Source organism: Alexandromys fortis, unplaced genomic scaffold (genome assembly GCF_014885135.2).
Source record: "Alexandromys fortis isolate MF-2015 unplaced genomic scaffold, M_Fortis_MF-2015_v1.1 scaffold_165, whole genome shotgun sequence".
Lineage (NCBI taxonomy): Eukaryota > Metazoa > Chordata > Mammalia > Rodentia > Cricetidae > Alexandromys > Alexandromys fortis.
In genome coordinates, this window is record NW_026068038.1 from 3,767,123 (window position 1) to 3,786,327 (window position 19,205).

General features: G+C 50.6%; 2 protein-coding genes across 4 annotated transcripts in view; one reads left to right on the forward strand and one right to left on the reverse strand.

The window, feature by feature from the left end:
- Positions 1 to 19,205, forward strand: part of Gas8 (growth arrest specific 8) — a 67,067-nt gene that overhangs the window by 26,378 nt on the left and 21,484 nt on the right. For all 3 annotated transcript variants that reach the window (XR_007595865.1, XM_050165213.1, XM_050165214.1), the window contains exon 17: positions 18,153 to 18,239. Coding sequence is in view for 2 of the 3 variants with exons in the window: in XM_050165213.1 (XP_050021170.1) it covers positions 18,153 to 18,239 (87 nt within the window). In the remaining variant the exon portion in view is untranslated. The remainder of the gene's footprint in view (positions 1 to 18,152; positions 18,240 to 19,205) is intronic.
- On the reverse strand, positions 966 to 11,854 carry Dbndd1 (dysbindin domain containing 1). The gene is given in 5 exon segments (XM_050165218.1): positions 966 to 2,190; positions 4,695 to 4,835; positions 5,615 to 5,764; positions 11,631 to 11,709; positions 11,711 to 11,854. Coding segments are annotated over 5 exon segments (672 nt in total). The 3' UTR covers positions 966 to 2,032.

Genomic DNA, 19,205 nt, shown 5'->3' on the forward strand with positions numbered 1-19,205 from the left:
GGGGAAAGGGACATGGATGTTTAGAATGTGTCAAAAATCACTCCATTCCCAGAAGGTGCACAGTAGACCTGACTATCCATGTGGAAAGTCACGGTCACCTAAGCCTGCAGAAAAAAGGTCACTCCTGGCTGGCTTCATAATCACCTCATTTCTCTTGTTAATTTAAGCAGCAAGGTTTGGGCTTCCCTGTGACTTCTGGACAGAGTGCTCCTTCTGCTCAGGACACCTTTGTTGGCTGGAAGAGTTGGCAGAATTTTATTTCTTTTATGTGCATTGATGTTTTGCCTGTGTGTATGTCTAGGTGAGGGTCTCAGGTCACCTGGAACTGGAGTTACAGACAATTGTGAGCTGCCATGTGGATACTGGGAATTGAACCCGGGTCCTCTGTAAGAACAGCCAGTGCTCTTAACCCCTGAGCCATCTCTCCAGCTCCAGAATTTTATTTCTTAGTGGTTCCTTTTGTTGTATTACTTGGGGACTAGAAATCCAGGACACTTGCCCCTAAAATGCAGCTCAAATAAGGACAGCCTGGAAGAGCACAGCAGAGCTCCCGGTGGCACTTTGATATCGGCTAGAAGGACCACTGGTCCAGGGACTCTGGAAATGTGCCCCATGGGAGCTGCAGCAGGAAGAGTGGATGGTGGGGGTAAGACCCTGGCAGGCTGGAGTGGAGCCAAGGGTTCACAGATACCTTGAGATGAAAAGGCAGCTGCTGGGTTGTGTCCTTTGGAAACCGGGGTTGGTTTTCATTTCAGGAGACAGGCAGAAATAACCCACATTTATGGGTCAACAGTGCAGAGGCAGAGCGGCTCTGAAGTGGGACCGTCCTCGAGGCTGCTCCCAGCCTCCCCCCCGAGACCTCATCAATATCTCACATCACCTCTCTCCTAGGACACATTGATTTGTCCACCCTCTGGCCCCCCCCCCCCCCCCCCCCCCCCCCCCCCCCCCGCCAGGAGCATTCACTGCAAATGAAGATCAAAAGCCTTGTCTTTCTCAGAAGACAGTGAGCAGCAGCCAGCAGCGCAGGTTGGCCTAGGGACAGAATGCAAGTAAACCTTTATTTTAAAACCAGTCTTTGATTCGTGGTCACAGCAGCAGTCAGAGTTGTCTTCGAGCACATGAAAGTAGCGTTGAGAGCGTCTGAACTGAGGGTCCAGCGTCGCAGCAGAGTGGGTGGCTGGATTGGCCCTGCCTCCCCTGAACTGCTCCCGAGACGGATCCACAGTGTCAGAGCCTCCCAACTGAGCATTTGACAGGCGATGTGGGTGGATGAGCTAGGCATGGGATGTGGAGGACAGGCAGAGGAGATGCCCTTATGACAGACACAGGAATGGGGAGACGGTACTCTGTCCTTCTGAGCAATCTGGGAGTTGTCACTCAGGTTTGGTGTTCTAAAGGAAGGAAGACACGGGGTGACTCCTCAGCCTTTGAGCCGTCACACCCACAGACACAGAGAAGCAAGCCTGGGGTGAGACTGCAAACAGTGGCACCTGCCCAGGGCACAGGAAGGGTGCAAGTCTTAGGGAAGTAACCTGTCCCTGCCACTCGGCTGGACAGTAGAGCCAGCCCATGACTGACCACCAAATCTACTTTGGGCTAATGAGCTCAGGAGGTTGGATATCCATTCCCCCTACAGGTTCCTGGGCAGCTCTCATGGGCTTGGATCCCCATACCTTGAACCTACTTGGAATCTCACAAGAGACAAAACGTCTTGTCCTAGAGACAAGTCTTGAGGAGACCAAGGCCACCATTGTCCACTCCATTCCTCCTCTCATCCCAAGGCAGAGATTCCATACGGTGTCATCCCTGATTCGGGGTCCAGGAACCAGCTGGACCTAAGGCCACTGGGCTGTGCTTGTGCTGGGGTGCCCAGAGGCCGGTACCCGGCACCCAGACTTGGACCTGTTGTCGAGTGATGGCTGGAGTCTTGGAGTTGACAGAATGTGTCTCTTGTGTCGATACTGTCCTGATTTGCCATCATGGTGGTCTGGCCCAGCCCTTCAGCAACTCTGGAAGAGATGGAGTTGTGCTAATCTTCCTTGGGCCCCTCCACGGTGAGGAACGTGTCCACAGCTGTGCCTTGTCGTTCCGGGTCACTGGGGGGCTGTTTCTCACGGTTCTGCTCCGCCCTTGTTTTTGTCCAGGAGGGGGACCGTAGGCAGCCAGCTCTGGATAGTGGGTGCAGACCTGGGAAGAACACAGAAAAAGTCTAGGATTCAGGAAAATGGGGCAGGGGGTGGGCAGGGGCTGAGGCTCCACACTGTGGCTCTGCCGGTCTTGTTGCTACTGCTTCTGGGTATACATAGGCTTTCTTGGTGTCTGCCACTGTGCTGAAGATTTTAGATAATGGGCAAGGGATGTCCCTAGGAGTCACTAAAGTCAATGCTAAGTTTTTTTGTTTTGTTTTTTAAATTTTTTTTGGCTCATCATATAGCTTTGGCTGGACTAGTACTTACCACATAGACCAGGCTGGCCTCAAACTCAGAGATCCACTTTTCTCTGCTTCCCCAGTGTTGGGACTGAAGCCATGCTCCACTCTGCCTGGCTCAAGTCTTGAGATTATCTGCCCTGTCCCCTATGTGAACCTGATAAGACACTGCCCAAGCCTTGACTTCCTAAGTGGCTTAGTACGGCTTGGGGCCCTGCAGACCTGATAGTCTGTGCCCCATCGTGAGACTTCAGCTCCTCTCCAGGGTGCAGGCCACATGGGGCTAGGGGCACAGTTGGGTTGGAGTTGAGCTCCCCCCACTCTGCATGTCCAGCCACATGTGTTACCACCACAGCTGTCATGGGGCATTCCTGGCTCAGCCCACACATGCACTCGAAAGGAAGGTAATGCTAAGAAGGGATGCCACCAGGATCAGGCAGAACTCCATTCTGCAGGAGAGATGGGACAAGGACACCCATGAGGTGGAGCCAGGGTCCTCCTTCATGTAGCTGTCCTGTCTCAGAGCCCACAGCTTCTCATGTGTGTGTGTGTCTGTGTATGTGTGTTCCACACCACCAACCACCTCGAGAGCCCACAGCTTCTCGTGTGTGTGTGTGTCTGTGTATGTGTGTGCCACACCAACCACCTCTAGAGCCCACAGCTTCTCGTGTGTGTGTGTCTGTGTATGTGTGTGCCACACCACCAACCACCTCCAGGAAGCATGTGAGCAGCTGACCTGCAGACCCTCGCTGGGGCTGGAGTTCCTTCAGTAAGGATGGTGACTTCCCAGCACTTGGGGGGCAAAAGAAAGTGGATCTCTGAGTTTCAGGGCAACAGGTTACGTGGTGAGACCTTGTCTCAGAAGAAAAGAGGACGGCAAGTGCCTTTCACGAGGCCCTCGGTGTACATACAGGTCTCATCCCAGGTCATGTATACATGTTTTGACTTGGGGGTGGGAGAAGCTGAAGCTGGTGGTGGGTGGGGCTCAGCTCCTTTGCTTTTCCTACCCCACAGCACAAGTGAACAGCTGAAGGTCACATTGATAGATTTTTTTTAAGATGTTGAAATGCCAGATGTGGTAGTAACTTTAATTCCAGTACTTGGGAGATAAGAGGCAGTTGGATCTTCAGAGTTTGAGGCTACTTTGGTCTACAAAGAGGTCAACCAGGGGCTACACAGTGAAACCAACTATGTTGTTGGTTTCTTTTGTTTTTCTTTTCTCTTTCTATTATTATTATTATTGGCTTTTCGAGACAGGGTTTCTCTGTAGCTTTGGAGCCTATCCTGGAACTAGCTCTTGTAGATCAGGCCAACCTCAGACTCACAGAGATCTGCTTGCCTCTGCCTTCTGAGTGCTGGGATTAAAGGCGTGCACCGCCACCACCTGGCTTGTTTTGTTTTCCAAGATAGAGTTTCTCTGTGTAATAAAAGCCCTGGCTGTCTTAGTACTCACTTTGCAGACCAGGCTGACCTCAGACTCAAGAGATCTATCTGCCTCCCAAATGCTGGGATTAAAGGTGTGTACCACCACCACCACCCAGCTTTGTTTTGTTTTTTTTTTTTTCTTTCTTTTTTTAATTTTTTTAAACTTTATTTTATGTGCATTGGTGTGAACGGGTCAGAGCTAAGCCACTAGAGGCCAGGCAGTGGTGGCTCACACCTTTAATCCCAGGACTTGAGGGACAGACAGATCTCTGTTAGTTCAAGGCTGCCTTGAGCTATAAGAAATTGATCCAGTCTTTAAAAAAAAACAGAGCTCACACAAAAGTGGTCCCAGTAGTTGGGACCCCAGACCTTTAATCCCAGCACTAGGGAGGTGGAGACAGGAGTGATTTGGCTGGGCTGAGAGTGGAATGTAAGGTGGGAGGAGACGGGAGCTCACTGCAGTCTGAGGTTTGGTGGAGACAGATGCAGTCTGGAGATGCAGTCTGAGGACAGGATCAGTCCTTTGGTCTGAGCATTGGTAGAGGTAAAAGAAATTTTTGGTGGCTGGCGCTCTGCTTCTCTGATCCTCGATAGCTGACTCCGAGTTTTTATTATTAATACCAGTTAGAATTTGTGCTGCATTATACTTGCAAGGAATAATAGCTTTGGCTTCTTGTTGTTCACTCGAAGTGAAGAAGTAGATAGGGTAGGAGGGAAATTCCTTCGCATGTGGGAAGTAGTGCAAAATATAAATAAGGATGAAATGTGGGGACTAAACACACAATTAGGTGACCCCAGGACTCCCCTGACCTTTCCCCAAGCCAGTGTGCAGCCTCACCTGCTGGGGATTCAGTGGCAAGGTTCTCGTCGTCAGAGTCTGCAAAGACCTCGGCCAGTTCCTGGTCAGACATGTCGGTCAGCTCAGTGAGGTCCAGGAGATCGAAGTGGACCTCCAGGGAGGAGACGCTGCTCAGAGGCTCTAGGGGTTGCAGGAGACATAGTTACCTCTCGGTCCCACCTGATCAGGCTACTCACCTCAGCGGTTTCCTCCCACATGGGTGATCTGGCACTTTGGGTTGATGTGTATGTTTCCATACATGTGTGACATGCATGCAGGCTGAAGCTGATGGCTGTCTAACTCAGTTGTTCGCTGTCTTATTTTTTTGAGATGGGGATTTTCATCTAACCAATTTGGCTATTCTGGCCAGGAAGATGTGAGGATTCGCTCTGTTCCTGCCTTCCCAGTTCAGGGATTATAAGCATGTACTACCACGACTTTTTTTTTTTTAAGATTTTATTATGTGCACAGAGTTCTACATGCATGTACGTGTACATGCCAGAAGAGGGCACTATAGATGGTCACCACATGGTTGCTGGGAATTGAACTCGCTACCTCTGAAGATCAGCCTCTGAGCCATCTCTCCAATCCCCCCACCCCATTTTGTTTTTGTTTTGTTTTGTTTTTACAGGAGTTCTGGGGATCTGGACTCAGGTTCTATTACACAACAGTCAGTTTACCCATTGGGCCATTCCCTGAACTGGTACTTTCTGTAAAGTCACTACTAGACAAGACCCAGGCAAACCTACAGGTCCAATAGCTCTGCACACCAGACTGTGGAGCTTTCTCAGCGCCTCCATTTTGCAGTTTGCATGCACAGTTGCCATCACTGGGCAGGGCTGCCGCCTTTCACACTCAGGCTGCTTTGTCCCCAATAATTGGGGTTCTTCTATGCCGCTGGGATGGTCAGTGATACTTACGCCTCCTCTCCGTGACCTGCAGGAACCCTGGGGCTGGTATTGGGATGCCAACCTCTTCCCCCTCTGTCACAGGTGTGTGGCAAGTGTCCCCCGTCTCATGAGCTGGAACACTCAGGGCAGCCTGTGGTACCTTGACTTCTTTAACAATCTCTGCAACCAAGACATAGTGTCACCTCCACACTCAGGGGAACCCCCACATCCCTCCAGGACTGGGATCTGAGATGGTTGGGGAAGACTATGAGGAGCTGGTATGTCAGGTCCTCTGACATGCTGCTGTGGCCAGGGGTTCCCAGACTGGTTCATGGCTTTAGGATGCAGAGATGCTGCTGCTCCCTCTCAGGGCCTGCCCTCCCTGGGTGACTAGGCAAAGGATATCTGAGAGTGGACAGACAGACAGACTGCTCAGCAGTGCAGCTCCAGGGAGCTCTTAGTATGGGAATTCCTCCACAGCAGGTTTGCCAGTGTAAGGCTCTATTGTCTCTATACTGCAGTTTGTCTAGGTTTTGGCTGGCCTATGGTTTAATGACGGGTCACCTGTGAGTTCCTGTCTTTCTGCTGGGGACTGACTTCCTTATAAAAACCTATGTTAAACAAGATCTCCTGCCTAAATTGGGAGCATGGGGACCTTGGGGGAGGATTGAAGGGGGAGGGGAGAGGCAGGGAGGGGAGAAGAGAAAAATGTAGAGCTCAATAAATATCAATTTTAAAAAACCTTATATAGTCTTTGGAGTCAATGGAAAAAGACGTGAAGTAGGGAAGTAGGAAATGGTATCCTTGCTATCCCATCATCCTTCACCGTCAGCCCCATTGCAGTTTGGTGAATGTTCTTTTCAAAAAATGAATTGGTTGTCTTTTTTCTTTCTTTCTTTCTTTCTTTCTTTCTTTCTTTCTTTCTTTCTTTCTTTCTTTCTTTCTATTTATTTATTTATTTATTTATTTATTTATTTATTTATTTATTGGGTTTTTCAAGACAGGGTTTCTCTGTAGCTTTGGAGTCTGTCCTGGAACTCACTCTTGTAGACCAGGCTGGCCTCAAACTCCCAGAGATTCAACTGCCTCTGCCTTCCGAGTGCACCACCACTGCTGGTTGTCTTTCTTATCTAACAATTTTCTGTTGGAGAACAAGAGACCCTCGGGCATCTGCTGGGATGGAGACTGCTTCTCAGCCCCACACTGGTCCTCGTACTTTCCTTTCCAGCACTTGGAGCTGTCACTTAGTGGTCTTCTGACCTCTCCTCTATCGCCATACCCCATCCTGGCAGTTTCTCCCATGGGGCAGCTCAGAGCCCTTAGCAGATACCCTTCATCTCCTTTCCCGTTCCTCACACCCTGCCAGAGATCCCAATAGCTAGTCAGGTGTGTCCCCTTGTGCCTGTCCCCCGAGTTACCATCTTCCCAGAGGAGAGCGTACCTACCTTCCTAACCTCCCTGCCCTGTTCTCTAGGGCTCTTCCCAGAGACTTTCCTCTCTAGTTTCTAGATCTTTCATGGTGTGTCTGACCCCCACCTGAAGGCTCTGTGTACCTGGTGTGAATGAGAGCGCTCGTGTGATCTGTGGATCTATGCTGGGATGCACAAGTGTCCCATGGATTATTTTTGGCAGCCCTGGGTGATGAACACGAACACACCGAGAAAAAGCAGCTGCTGCTGTGAGCAAGACTTGAACCGAGGCGGCCACAGCCCAGGCTCCCACTGCCGACAGCTGCAGGTCAGACTAGACGGCTTTTCCTGATGAAATGTGCTCGCAGCAGATGTGGGACTGGAGCATCCGTGAATGCTTCAGTCTTTTCCTAGTGGATGCAGAGGACCTAGGGGGAATGTGGGATCTCAGATGAGGCCAGGGGCACCGGAGCAGGGGGATGATAGAAGGCCACAGTTGTGTTTGGACTATGGGCCTCTGAACTATAGGTTCTATTGGAGTGTGCTGGGAAAAGCTACTGCTTGACCACTTTCCTCTATTTTCTGGGGCATTGTGCTGAGATGGGGACCCCATCTAGGACCTTAGCTAAATAGCAAGCATGACCCCTGTCTTGCGCCCCTCACTAGAGATCCTAGGATCACACGAGTCTTCAGCCCCTGGGACAAGAGAACAGTGGCCTTACTGCATCCTTTCGTATTTTGTCCATGAGAGTCAATGAGATGCGGTAGCTCTTGGTGTGCGGTCCTGGGGATCAAACCCAGAACGTCTTGCACACTTGTCAAGTGTTATCTGTAAAGTCTTTATGTCATCATCTTGCTTTGGCCTTGGTCCTGTCTTATCCTGAAAATCCTGGTGCTTTGTCCTAAGCCAAATCCCTGGGAGGAGAATGAGGAAGATGGAGTTGTCACCATCAGGAACATTCTTGTGGTACATGCCTGTGGACCCTGCACTTGGGAGGTGGAGGCAGGGCTCAGTGAGAATGTCTCCAAACAAGTAAACTGACCAGTGTTGAGGCTGCTGTAGTGGCTACACTTACAACCCCAGCAGTTGGGAAGTGGCAGCAGGCAGATCTTGAGTTTGAAGCCAGAAGTCAAAATATGCTAAGACAGAGGAAGCCTATGACCCCAGTCCCCGTGTGTGTGTGTGTGTGTGTGTGTGTGTGAGAGAGAGAGAGAGAGAGAGAGAGAGAGAGAGAGAGAGAGAATGAATGACTGACCCTCATCTCTGTCTGTCTGAATGGATGACCCCAAGCCCCCACAATGAATGGCTGTGCTAAGAATCATCCAGGTCAGTATGCACCTTCTTTGCAAAGTATTGTGTGTGGGGGGGGGGGGGAGAAACATTCTCTACCCACAAAATCTGTTGTTCTTCCCAGTTAGGAAGCAGCCAGCGTACTAGGCAGGCCAGGGCAGGGTCAAATACTGGCAGACAGTTGGGAGTCAGTAGCTCAGATCTCCTGGAGTCACCCTGGGCAGGATAGAGGGAAGTGGGTGTCTGATGCCCTGTGAAGGACTCCACAGCGATCCTTGGCTCTGGTACAACCTCGACCAGGGGGCTGCTGCTGCTACCCTAACCTGTGGGTGGCGCTCGGAGCTAGGGTACTGAGTTTCCTAAGGGCTTTGCTGTTGGCCTATTTCTAGTACATTCGTGGCTTGGAAGCTAGGCCCAAATCTTGCTGTGCTCCAACGGCCTGGCCATGCTTTATGCCACTGAACAAGTGAACAGATGAATTAATGATACGAATAAATAAATATAAACGAAATGACCACCAGGAGGGAGAAATGGTCACAAATAGGAGCTACCTGAGCCCCATTTCCCCAGCATCTCACTCCCCAAATCCATGCCATCAGTTCAGTATCTTAAGGAAGCTGAGACCCCACGTCTACTCTCAGTCTCGAGTGCAGGGCCACAGCCTCTGCTTCTCTACAGACTCTGGGACCCCTTGGAGGTGGGGAAGAGACAGAGACTTGGTCCCCAAAGGCTCAGGTGGGCTTCTCAAGGAGGGAGCTTTTTACACTTTTATGCACATGCTTTAACTCCGTGGTCTGCACAGTTTTTAAGAAAGAAATTTAGTAGCTGGGCCTGGCGGAGCAGCTGCTCAAACACTTCTTTAATTCCAGCAACTCGAGGGGCAGGCAGGTCTCTGTGAGCTCCGGGCCACCCAGGGCTGTGTAATGAGATCTCCCTGCCCCCCCCCACCAATTATTTAGGTATAAGAGTTGTATATTAGGCTTATCGTGATGGTACACACCTTTAATCTCAGCACCCAGGGGGTGGAGGCAGGAAAGCTCTATGAGTTTGAGGCCAGCCTGGTCTACATAGCAAGCGCTAGTATAGCCAGTACTACATTGTCAGACCCTGACTTAACGATACTTTATAAAAATTTTTACCTTTTGGAGGTAGTTTCTTCAATGGCTATTGATGAAAATGAGTCTAGATTTGATGCAAAATACGGAAGGTAGGTTGATAAGGTCTGTATGAGCTAGCCTGGCTGTGGTTCTGGGAGGTGGTATACACACCTCCACCACAGTGGGCTCTGCGTGTGTGTGTGTGTGTGTGTGTGTGTGTTTGTTTCACACACTCCAAAACAAAGGGTCACTAGATGTGACAGTCACAGTCACCCACATGAAGCTTTACGAAGTCCCACCAAGTAGAGCTTGCTAGCTCAGGATGCAGAAAAGAGAACACAGCTAAAGGTCCCAAGAGCACAAACCCTCTTCGTTTTCTCCTCCCTACAAGCACGCCGAGCACCTGCACAGAATAGGTACCTGGTGTATGTTCACTGAATCGGGTGAACTAAGTGACTGCCCCGGCCAGTGATTTAGGCATCAGAAACAACCCATTCCATCTGCGTCTAAGCTTTTGGGCAAGCACTTCCTTTCTCAGAGAAGGAAAGAAAAATCTCTGTCCTATACAAGGGGCTGTCTGTACTGACAGACGTGCTAACGGAGACTCAGGGGGCACAGGCAGGTTGCCAGCATCGCACAGCTCAAAATCAGCCCTGAGCTCTGCAGCAAGTCCTTGCTCTCCAAACCATCTACCTTCTGGTACCCACAGAGCTGGTGCTGGGAAGGCCAAGGGTCCTGGGACTTTCGATAGCACAAGGTCAAGACCATGATGGGACGCCCACTGAAACAGTTTACCTGAGCTAATGGGAGTTCACCAATTCCAGCTGGACAGGGACAGAACCAGCATAGGTCCAAACTAGTCCCTCTGAATGTGGGTGACAGCTGTATGGCTGGGGCAGACTGCGGGGGCCACTGGCGGTGGCACCAGGATTTGTCCCTACTGATTGTACTGGCTTTTTGGAACCCATTCTCTTTGAATGGATGCCTTGCTCGGCCTGGATATAGTGGGGAGGGCCTTGTACCTTCGCAAAGCAATGTGCCTTGCCCTCTCTGAGTAGTGGATGGGGGTGGTGTGGTGGGGAATACGGAAGGAGGGGAGGGAGAGGAAACTGGGATTAGTATGTAAAATGAAAAAAAAATAGTTTGTTTTCTTTTAAAAAAGTTAATTTTTTTTTTTAAAAAAAGAAATCTGATCTCCCATAAAAACAAAACAAAAAGCACAACCAGTCCCACGGGCCGAATGATGTCTGGTGCTTAGGAGGATAAGGGTTCTCAAACAGGACATTACTCCCTGCCTGCAGACCCAGGAGACAACTTCGGGACAGCTCCCAGGGGGCAGCCCTTTGGGCTTCAAGAAGTCGTCGTGTGACTGGGATGTCAGCAGAATGACAAGCTGGCCAAATCCTCAGGCACCTAGTAGCTCCTTGGGATGGGACCTTCAGGAAATCCTAGAGTTGTTGGGCATGGCTAGGCAAGCGAAGGATTGTTTAGCTTACATCTAACTTCCCACAGCGATTGATCCCTGAAAAGCTTTCTGGAAAGCCGGGAGGGGAGGTGATTTTAAGAGTTCCCCCCTATTGTTAGCCAGCCGCCTGTGGGCAGACTCCAAGAAGAGCAGACTCGGGTGGGACCTTAACCCTCTGCTGGGTCCCTAACTGCTGGGAGAGGCTGAGGAGGGAACATACCATTCACACCTTCCCTTCCAAATATGTGGCAGCTGGGAAGCACGGACACCGCTGCCCTGCAGCACCAGGAGCTCGGGTGCATGCGCCATGACCTCACCAAAACCCCAGCTCAGCCCGGAGCCCCAGACCCCCTTCCGCCTCTTGTCATTCCTCCCGGTTTCGTCGCGGGGATGAACAAAGCCTAAGCGTGAACAAGCGGGTAGCATCGTCTCCAAGGATCGCCTCTCCAGACCCCGAAGTCCGGTCCCGGCACGCCCCTCCCCCACTCCCAGCCTCGGTTCAGGGTGAAACCCCTCGCCATCGCCTAGGAGGGCAGTTAGCAAGGCTTTCTGAACCCGGAGCTCGAAGAGCAGGGGAAGAGACGCAGTCTGTGCTTCCTGAGCCGGGTCCCCACACATTTCCAAGGCGCTGGCCCGGCCCCCTCTTCCGCCCCCCAGCTCTGAGTCGGACGGGCGGGCTCAGGAGGCACCCGCCGGTCTCCAGACCCCGGGAGCAGCGGGCCAGTAGGCAGAGGGAGGGGCTGCGGTTTGTTGCTGGGGTTTGGGGGACCTGGATCCTACTCACCTCCCCGACCAGCGCTCTCCGGAGACTCCATGCGGCCAATGGGGTCCGCGAGGGGTGTGGGCAGCGGCGATGTGAGCCGGCCCGGATGCATCAACTGCTCTGGCGACTACTGGGTCCGAGCTTCGGCAGCAGCGCATCGGGGCAGCAGCCAAGGGGCCGCGGCGGCGGGGAGGAGGCCGCGGGGCGGGGCGCGCAGCTGCTTCGGGCGCCGGTCCCCTCCCCATCTCTAGCAGCCAGCAGCACAGGTGCGGCCCCGCCCTGTTCCTCGGGCGCCCCCTGCCGACCTGGCCAACAACAACCCCCATCCCCACACCCCTACTCCTCCAGCAGGGACGTAGCCCTTTGCCCCCTTTGCCGACCAAGGGCTACAGCTTGCCACCGCAGTCCAGGACTCCTGCGCACTGATAAGCTGCGCGGGCTTCGGTCCATCCATCCATAAGTATTTGTGGGGCGCCAACTACGTGAGGCGCCTGGCGGAGCTAGAATAGGAGGTCGTACAAGAAGGGTCAAAGCAGCACCAGACCCCTCATCCTATAAACCTGGACTTGTGGATCTAATTAATACTATATGAATCCATACTGAGAGTTCAAGGCCGGGGGTGGAGCTCAGGGGTTGGTGACCTGGATAAAGAAGGCCTTGGACATATTGAGAGCCCACAATTGGAGTCCCATCTCTAAACGCCAGTCCTGCCTGCACCCGGCCTGCTTGCATTGCACAGGGTACTGAATAGTTTTATGTCAACTTAACACAAGCTGAAGTCATCTGAGAGGTAGGAACCTTAATTAAGAAAATGCCTTCGCAATGGCCAGCTGTGGGGCATTTTCTTATTAATTATTGATGTGGGAGGGACCAGCCCATTGCGGGTAGTGCCAACCCTGGGTTGGTGGTCCTGGGTTCTGTAAGAAAATAGCCTGTGCAGGACCTGAGGAGCAAGCCAAGTTTCTCCATGGCATCTGCATCAGCTGCTGCCTTCAGGTTCCTGCCCTGACTTCCTTTGATGGTGAATAATTCTGTGGAGGCACGAGCCAAATAAACCCTTTCCTCCCCAAGTTGTTTTGGTCATAGGGTTTCATCTCAGCAATGCTAACCCTAAAACACACAGTATCTCCTTACTCCTCCCAGAGATCTGAAGATGCTGACCTCAGAGACAGTAACTCCCCCCCCCCAGGTTGCATATTCAGGGCTAGAAGTCAGAAAGCCCAACTTGAAACAAACCCATCCATGGAGGATGGGTTCGTTATCCTGAGAGGGGTGAGCTGATGGATAAGTCTGGTCCTGCCCCGGGCAGAATGGATGGCTAGAAGGGCAGTGGTCAAACAACTCCATTGATTCAGTAGGATGGGAGTGAAAGCTCTGGCTTCCTGCCCAGGTCTAGTGGACCCTAGGTAGTCTGTGGCCTTTGAGCCTGAAGGCCAATTCCAGAAAGTTAATAGTTCTGCTTTTCTTTAGTTTACAAAACAAGGAAACAGCTACCTGCTGGTTAAGGCCCTCTGAAGCTGAGGTAAATGGTCATTCTTAGTCATTAGTTCCCTGCCTGGGGCAAAGCTAGGGTATGGGGCAGCAATGTTGTGTTTTCCAAAATGCCATGGAGCCGACCATGGGGCTACACTTAGAATCCCAACACTTCACAGGAGGAACAGGAGTTCAAGAGTTACACAGAAGCTCTGAGGTCAGCCTCTGCTGCAGGGGACCCTGTCTCAAACAAACAAACCCAAAGCACCGGATGTGATCCTTCTGGAACCATTCCACATCAGGACACTTCAGTGTTGTCAGAGCCTGTGACTGCATCGGCCAGAGGAGAACGATAGATGTGATACCATGTGACATCCAAGGCTAGGTCATAAGAAAAGTCCAGCTTCCTTGGAAGGCTCCTGTAAAAACCAGGTCACCATGTGGTGAGAAAACCAGGCTACCCAGACTTCACTTGTGTACGTTCTGACTGGCAATCTCTTTGAGATCCTGGCCAACAGCTGGCCTGACTATGCTCAGGTGGTTCCAAATGCTACTTTTGAGTTTTCCAGGAAGAGAGTGATAAGGGGGCGGGGTAGGCTGCCCCAGTAAGTCATAGCCAAGTTTCAGATTCATGAGCAAAATCGGTTAGGTACTGTATTGCCTCTGTGCTCTAGGGTTCCTTGTTACACAGCCAGTATGTTTATATATGATTTATTTTTTATTTTATATGCACTGGTGTCTTGCCTGCATGTTTGTCTGTGTGTGTGATGGTGTCATATCTTGGAGTTGCAGACAGTTGTGAGCTGCCACATGGGTGTTGGGAATTGAACTGGGGTCTTCTGGAAGAGCAGTCAGTGCTCTTGACCGCTGAGTCATCTCTCCAGCCCACAGTCAGTATCTGTTAACAGCAATTTTTTGTTTACTGGTGCTTTCCATTTGAAAGATGGATGAAAGACAGGAACAGGCTCTTGTCAAAGATGTCCATGCTCGTTACTGACAGGTGGTGTGGTTTTTGAGCCAGCGTCTGTTTTATCTTTGCATATCCATGAAGGACCTTCTCGAAACACACAGTAGGAGAACAGCATCATATGCCCACCTTTAACCCCAACCCAACAAGTAACCAGGTTATAAGTGGCCTTCTCTGTGTTCAGCCACCTTCCTCTACACTTAATGTTCTGAAGCAAATTTCTAAACACACCTCATCATTTCATTTTCGAATATTTCAACATGTACTTCTAAGATAAAGACCAGCTTTGTCAAACCAGTATCTATGCCTTCAGTTGTTGACGCAGCGGGCTATGGTAGCTTACTTAGTCAACCAACTGGTTTTGAGAGGAGCCAAACCTTAGAGGATTGGTTAGTTGATTTGTGGGTATCAACGTTTGCTCTAGAATTTTTCAGGAAACTGATATCATGTGTCTGGCCTTCTGAACTGCACTGCTTGGTGTTGATTAAAACTTTCTGGCTGGGCAGGGGTGGTTTAATCCCAGCACTTGGGAGGCAGAGGCAGATGGATCTCTGTGAGTTCGAGGCCAGCCTGGTCTACAGAGTGAGCTCCAGGACAGCCAGGGCTGTTACACAGAGAAACCCTGCCTCGAAAAACAAAACAAAACAAACAAACAAACAAAAAACAAAGACAAAAGAAAAACCACAACAAGCAACAGAATGTTCTTAAGCTGTAGGTGTGAAGAAAAGGTTCTTTTCTGAATATCATGACCTAAATTCTACATGAGCTGCCCTTATCTGGGTGGGTCTTGTTGGATCCTAGGGAATCTCCAGTCTGTGCTCCCCAAGCTGTTCATCATTGTAATCCCACACTGAAAAGTCAAGCTGTCCTGTCGATTTCTGCCAAACAGAAATCCTATCTATGCTATCTGAACTAGTTTTCCTATTCTTGCCCTTTTTGCTGAAAGGTGTTGTTTTTTGTTTTGATTTTTTTGACAGTTTCCCTGTGTAGCTCTGGCTGTCCTGGAACTCACTCTGTTCAATCCAGGCTAGCCTCGAACTGGGAGGTCTGGCTGCCTCTGCCTGCCAACGTGCTAGGGACTAAAGGCGTGCACCACCACAGGCCAGCTGAAAGGAGTTGCTGGTACATTTATTTAGTTCAGGATTCCCCAGTAGACTAACGGAGCAAAACTGCAAATCCACGTGAAGCACCTGTCGCGCTGTGGGTAAGTGCTAAGCAATTACTTGACTGTGTTACTTCACTGCCTCATGTCAAATCTCCTCTGGGAGACTCTTAAGCCCTCTCCCCTCTGTGCTCACCTTAGAGTTCACTGTCAGAAAGCAGTCTGGCAGCACTCGGGAGGCAGAGACAGGCGGATCTCTGTGAGTTCGAGACCAGCCTGGTCTACAGAGCTAGTTCCAGGACAGGCTCCAAAGCCACAGAGAAACCCTGTCTCGAAAAACCAAAACCAAAAAGAAGAAGAAGAAGAAGAAGAAGAAGAAGAAGAAGAAGAAGAAGAAGAAGAAGAAGAAGAAGAAGAAGAAGAAGAAGAAGAAGAAGAAGAAGAAGAAGAAGAAGAAAGCAGTCTGGCAGTCGTGCTGGCTTTGTTAAGGTTTACTGTAAATAAGTCTCTAACTGTTAGAGGTTCACAAGGATTCAGTACTCTTCTTCCAGCTAGCCTTTCTTTCCCCAAGAATCTTTGTGGGGCAGGGGAGGGAGGCAAACAAGAGGAACTCGCTGCTATGTCTGAGCCCCTTGACTGGGCGAGCCTTTCTCTCTTGGTTGGATGCAGACACATCCAGTTATGGTTGTGGAATCTTCAGCCACAAAGCAGACAGCAAAGTATGACTTGCTGCCCCTTCTGTTCCTGGGGACGGAAACCAGGACACTCAGCATGGCTTTGCAAGAGCTCTGCTACTGAATTTCATGCAGCCCCAGTCCTGCCAGGCCACCTTTTTCTCTTGCGACGCCTACCTCCCTATTTGAGCCACGATCTTGGTGTGTAGCTCTGGCTGGATTAAAACTAAAACTATGTAGCCCAGGCTAGCTTCCAACCCAGCCGGTTTCCCTCTCAGCTTCCCCAGTGCAGGGATTACAGGCATAAGATAACACTCCCAGCCTTTTTCTTTCAGAGTTTCTGGAAGCTCAGCTATGCATTTTCAGTCTCATCAGGGCAGCACATGATAGGAATTTTCACAAGCGGGGCAAGGTGGATGAACTGCAAGAGCGGACTCTTAGCTCATATTTGAATCCAATTTGGGAACTGAGCTTGGGTGGCAGATTAATCAGACATTCTCTCCTTTATCTATTCTTCCCGAAGTGCCCGTCACGTAGACTCTGGAGAGCCGAATGAACCACAGTCATCTTTTTTGTAGCTCAAGTTCTAGAGGGAAGGAGACCAGCAACAAACTGAAGGCAACACCCCGCAGCTCCCAACTGTTTATCTCTTCTTCTGGTGCGTCGTTAGGGACGCACTCCGCGTTGTCGAGGTCCCTGGGGGTGGGTGGGGCGGTGGCTCTGAGGAGAGTCTCGCGAGGATTTGGGAACCAGCGCGGGATCTCGTCCGGGTTGCCAGGAGACAGCGCAGCCTCCGCAGACCATCGCCTATCCCGGAGTAGTGGCGGTGCGGAACTGCTGGCAGGATGGTGAGTCCGGCTGGTGCTCTGGGTCTCCAGTGCACAGAGAACAGGGGGATTTTCGCTCCGAAATGCGGATATAGTTGGGTTCCGGGGACTGGGAGGCCCGGGAGTAGCCGCCTGCATTTTTGGATGACTAGAATGGAGAACTGAGCGCTTCCGTGAGGTCCCACTTGGGGAGGCCAGGATGCCGGGGCCTGCATGCACTTGAACTGAGGTTTGGCCCTTCGGTTCTCGGGGCTGGTCGTCGAACTGGCCAGACTGAGAGCCTGGTGTGCAAGGTGTCCAGAAGTCGGAAGCTGAGTCTGCCAAATCCTGGGGATCTAGGATTCCATCTCATATGGGCTCTGGGGCACTTAAGGTACACAGGAATCAGAGTCCGGTTCCGGAGAAACCCTAGGAACTGTCTCTGAGGTGGAGAACCTGATGCATCATCCCACGGTGGCTAAGGTCCCTCTCTACTAGGGATGTTAGAGAGGGCCGAGTGTCATAGTGTGATCAGCGTATCACCTTGGGTTGCGGAGACCTCAGGCTCCTTAGACCTTCCTCGTATAATGAGGCCCTTCCCCTTCGGACACAGGTGTTGGCATTAGTGCGTCGCTTGCAGGTGTGCCAGGAGGTGGGTCATCAGCTGACGGGGTGACTTCTCCCTTGGGGGAGCTCCTGCCTGGAAACATCGTGAATTTTCCCTGAAAGCGTTTATGACCTTACCGCGCCGCTAAAATAAAGCAGGACCCATGTGAGCAGTTTTCTGCCGGAAACACATTTACAGACATGCACGAGTGCACGTGCTGTTTGCTCACTCCTGACTAGAGCTCTCTGTAGTTTATGATTTGGAAGAAACGAGCCTCAGGTTTGGTCATTGCTCTGAGGTCACTCTTTCCTACATTTGCACTGATAAGAACTCCATCTTAGCTAGAAGGCTAATTCTCTGTTACTTGGTAAGTTTCTTGCGTGCGTTCCTGTGGTGGTTGTGAGGCATGATGGCGCTGTGTGTTCCTCCATTTTTAGCTCAGATAAGTTTTTTTTTTTATTTTAGGTTTCCATACTACCCCTCAAAAGCACCTTAATTTCTTTCCCCATATTCCTTCCCTCAACCCCCTCTTACTTTATTTATTTATTTTTGCCACACCAAAGAAATCCTTGCCCTTTTCCCAGGAGTGAATGGTTTTGGAGTGACTCCTTTCTTTCCCTTTTGGAAAGAGAAGGTGTTCTTTTCTGAAGAGAATTTCTCTGTGTTTCTCCAAATGTGTTAATGATCTCCCCTCCCCATGTACACGTGGTTCACGGGGCGTGACTGTGGGGAGGGTCAGCACAGTGACGCCCTCTGGGTGTGAGCTCCAATGAGTGGTGTGTGAACTAGCAGAGGCCTTGGTTCTCCACAGGTGCGCCTTCCCATAATGCCCGTGGAAGCAAACCGTCAGTTAAGGGGGATGGCATCCGAGAGATTAGGCTTTCCTTACTCAGCCATGTCTTCCTCAAACACAGGCACCCAAAAAGAAAGGGAAGAAAGGCAAAGCCAAGGGCAACCAGATTGTGGATGGGCTCGCACCAGAGGACATGACCAAGGAGCAGGTGAGCACAGCCCTTCTGAATGTCTGGCCCCAGGGTGGGCTCTGCTGCAGATGTGTTGGGAACTCACCCGCTCTTCTGCTTGCCCGTCTCCTCTCTGTCTGAGTGTAACATGATTATCCTAAGTCTGCAGTTTCCACCCCCACTCCCACATTGCATGTTTTTAAAAAATGCAATACGTCCATGTGAAGAAACTTTTTAATAGGAACTTGGAAGGAGTCCCCCCAGCCCTGAACGTAATAATTATTTTTAACTTTGTGTATTTTTCTTTTATTCTTACCTTTTTAACGTACCCATTGTTCATAGAGCTGATACATATGTGATAATACATATATGTCATTCTTTGTTTGCCAGTGAACATTATAACAAAAGGCAAGTTTTTAGCCTACTGTGATGGCTCGTGCCTTGGGAGGCAGAGGCAGGTGGATCTCTGTGAGTTTAAGGCCAGTCTAATCTACATAGGCAGTTCCAGGACAGCCAGACTACAGAGAGAGTATTTGTTTCAAAAATCCAAAATAAAAGAAGAAGAAGAGAAAAAGAAGAATAAAAGTTTTAAAAGGAACATGATTGGCGGGGGGTGGGGGGAGAGCATGAGGGAACGGGATGGCCGAGATGGGGGAAGAACAGAGAGGAAGAGCAAGGAAAGAAATATCTTGATTGAAGAAGCCATTACAGAGCTAGCAAGAAACCTGGCACTAGGAAAATTCCCAGGAATCCACAAGGATGACCCCAGCTAAGACCCTAAGCATTAGTGGAGAGCGTGCCTGTACTGGCCTTGCCCTGTAGTCATACTGATGACTACCTTAAATGTTATCGTAGAACCTATATCCAGCAACTGATGGAAGCAGACACAGAGATCCACAGTTAAGCTCTGGGCCGAGCTCCCAGAGTCCAGTCTAAGAGAGGGAGGAGCAATAATATGAGCAAAGGGGTCAAGACCATGATGGGGACACCCACAGAAACAGCTGA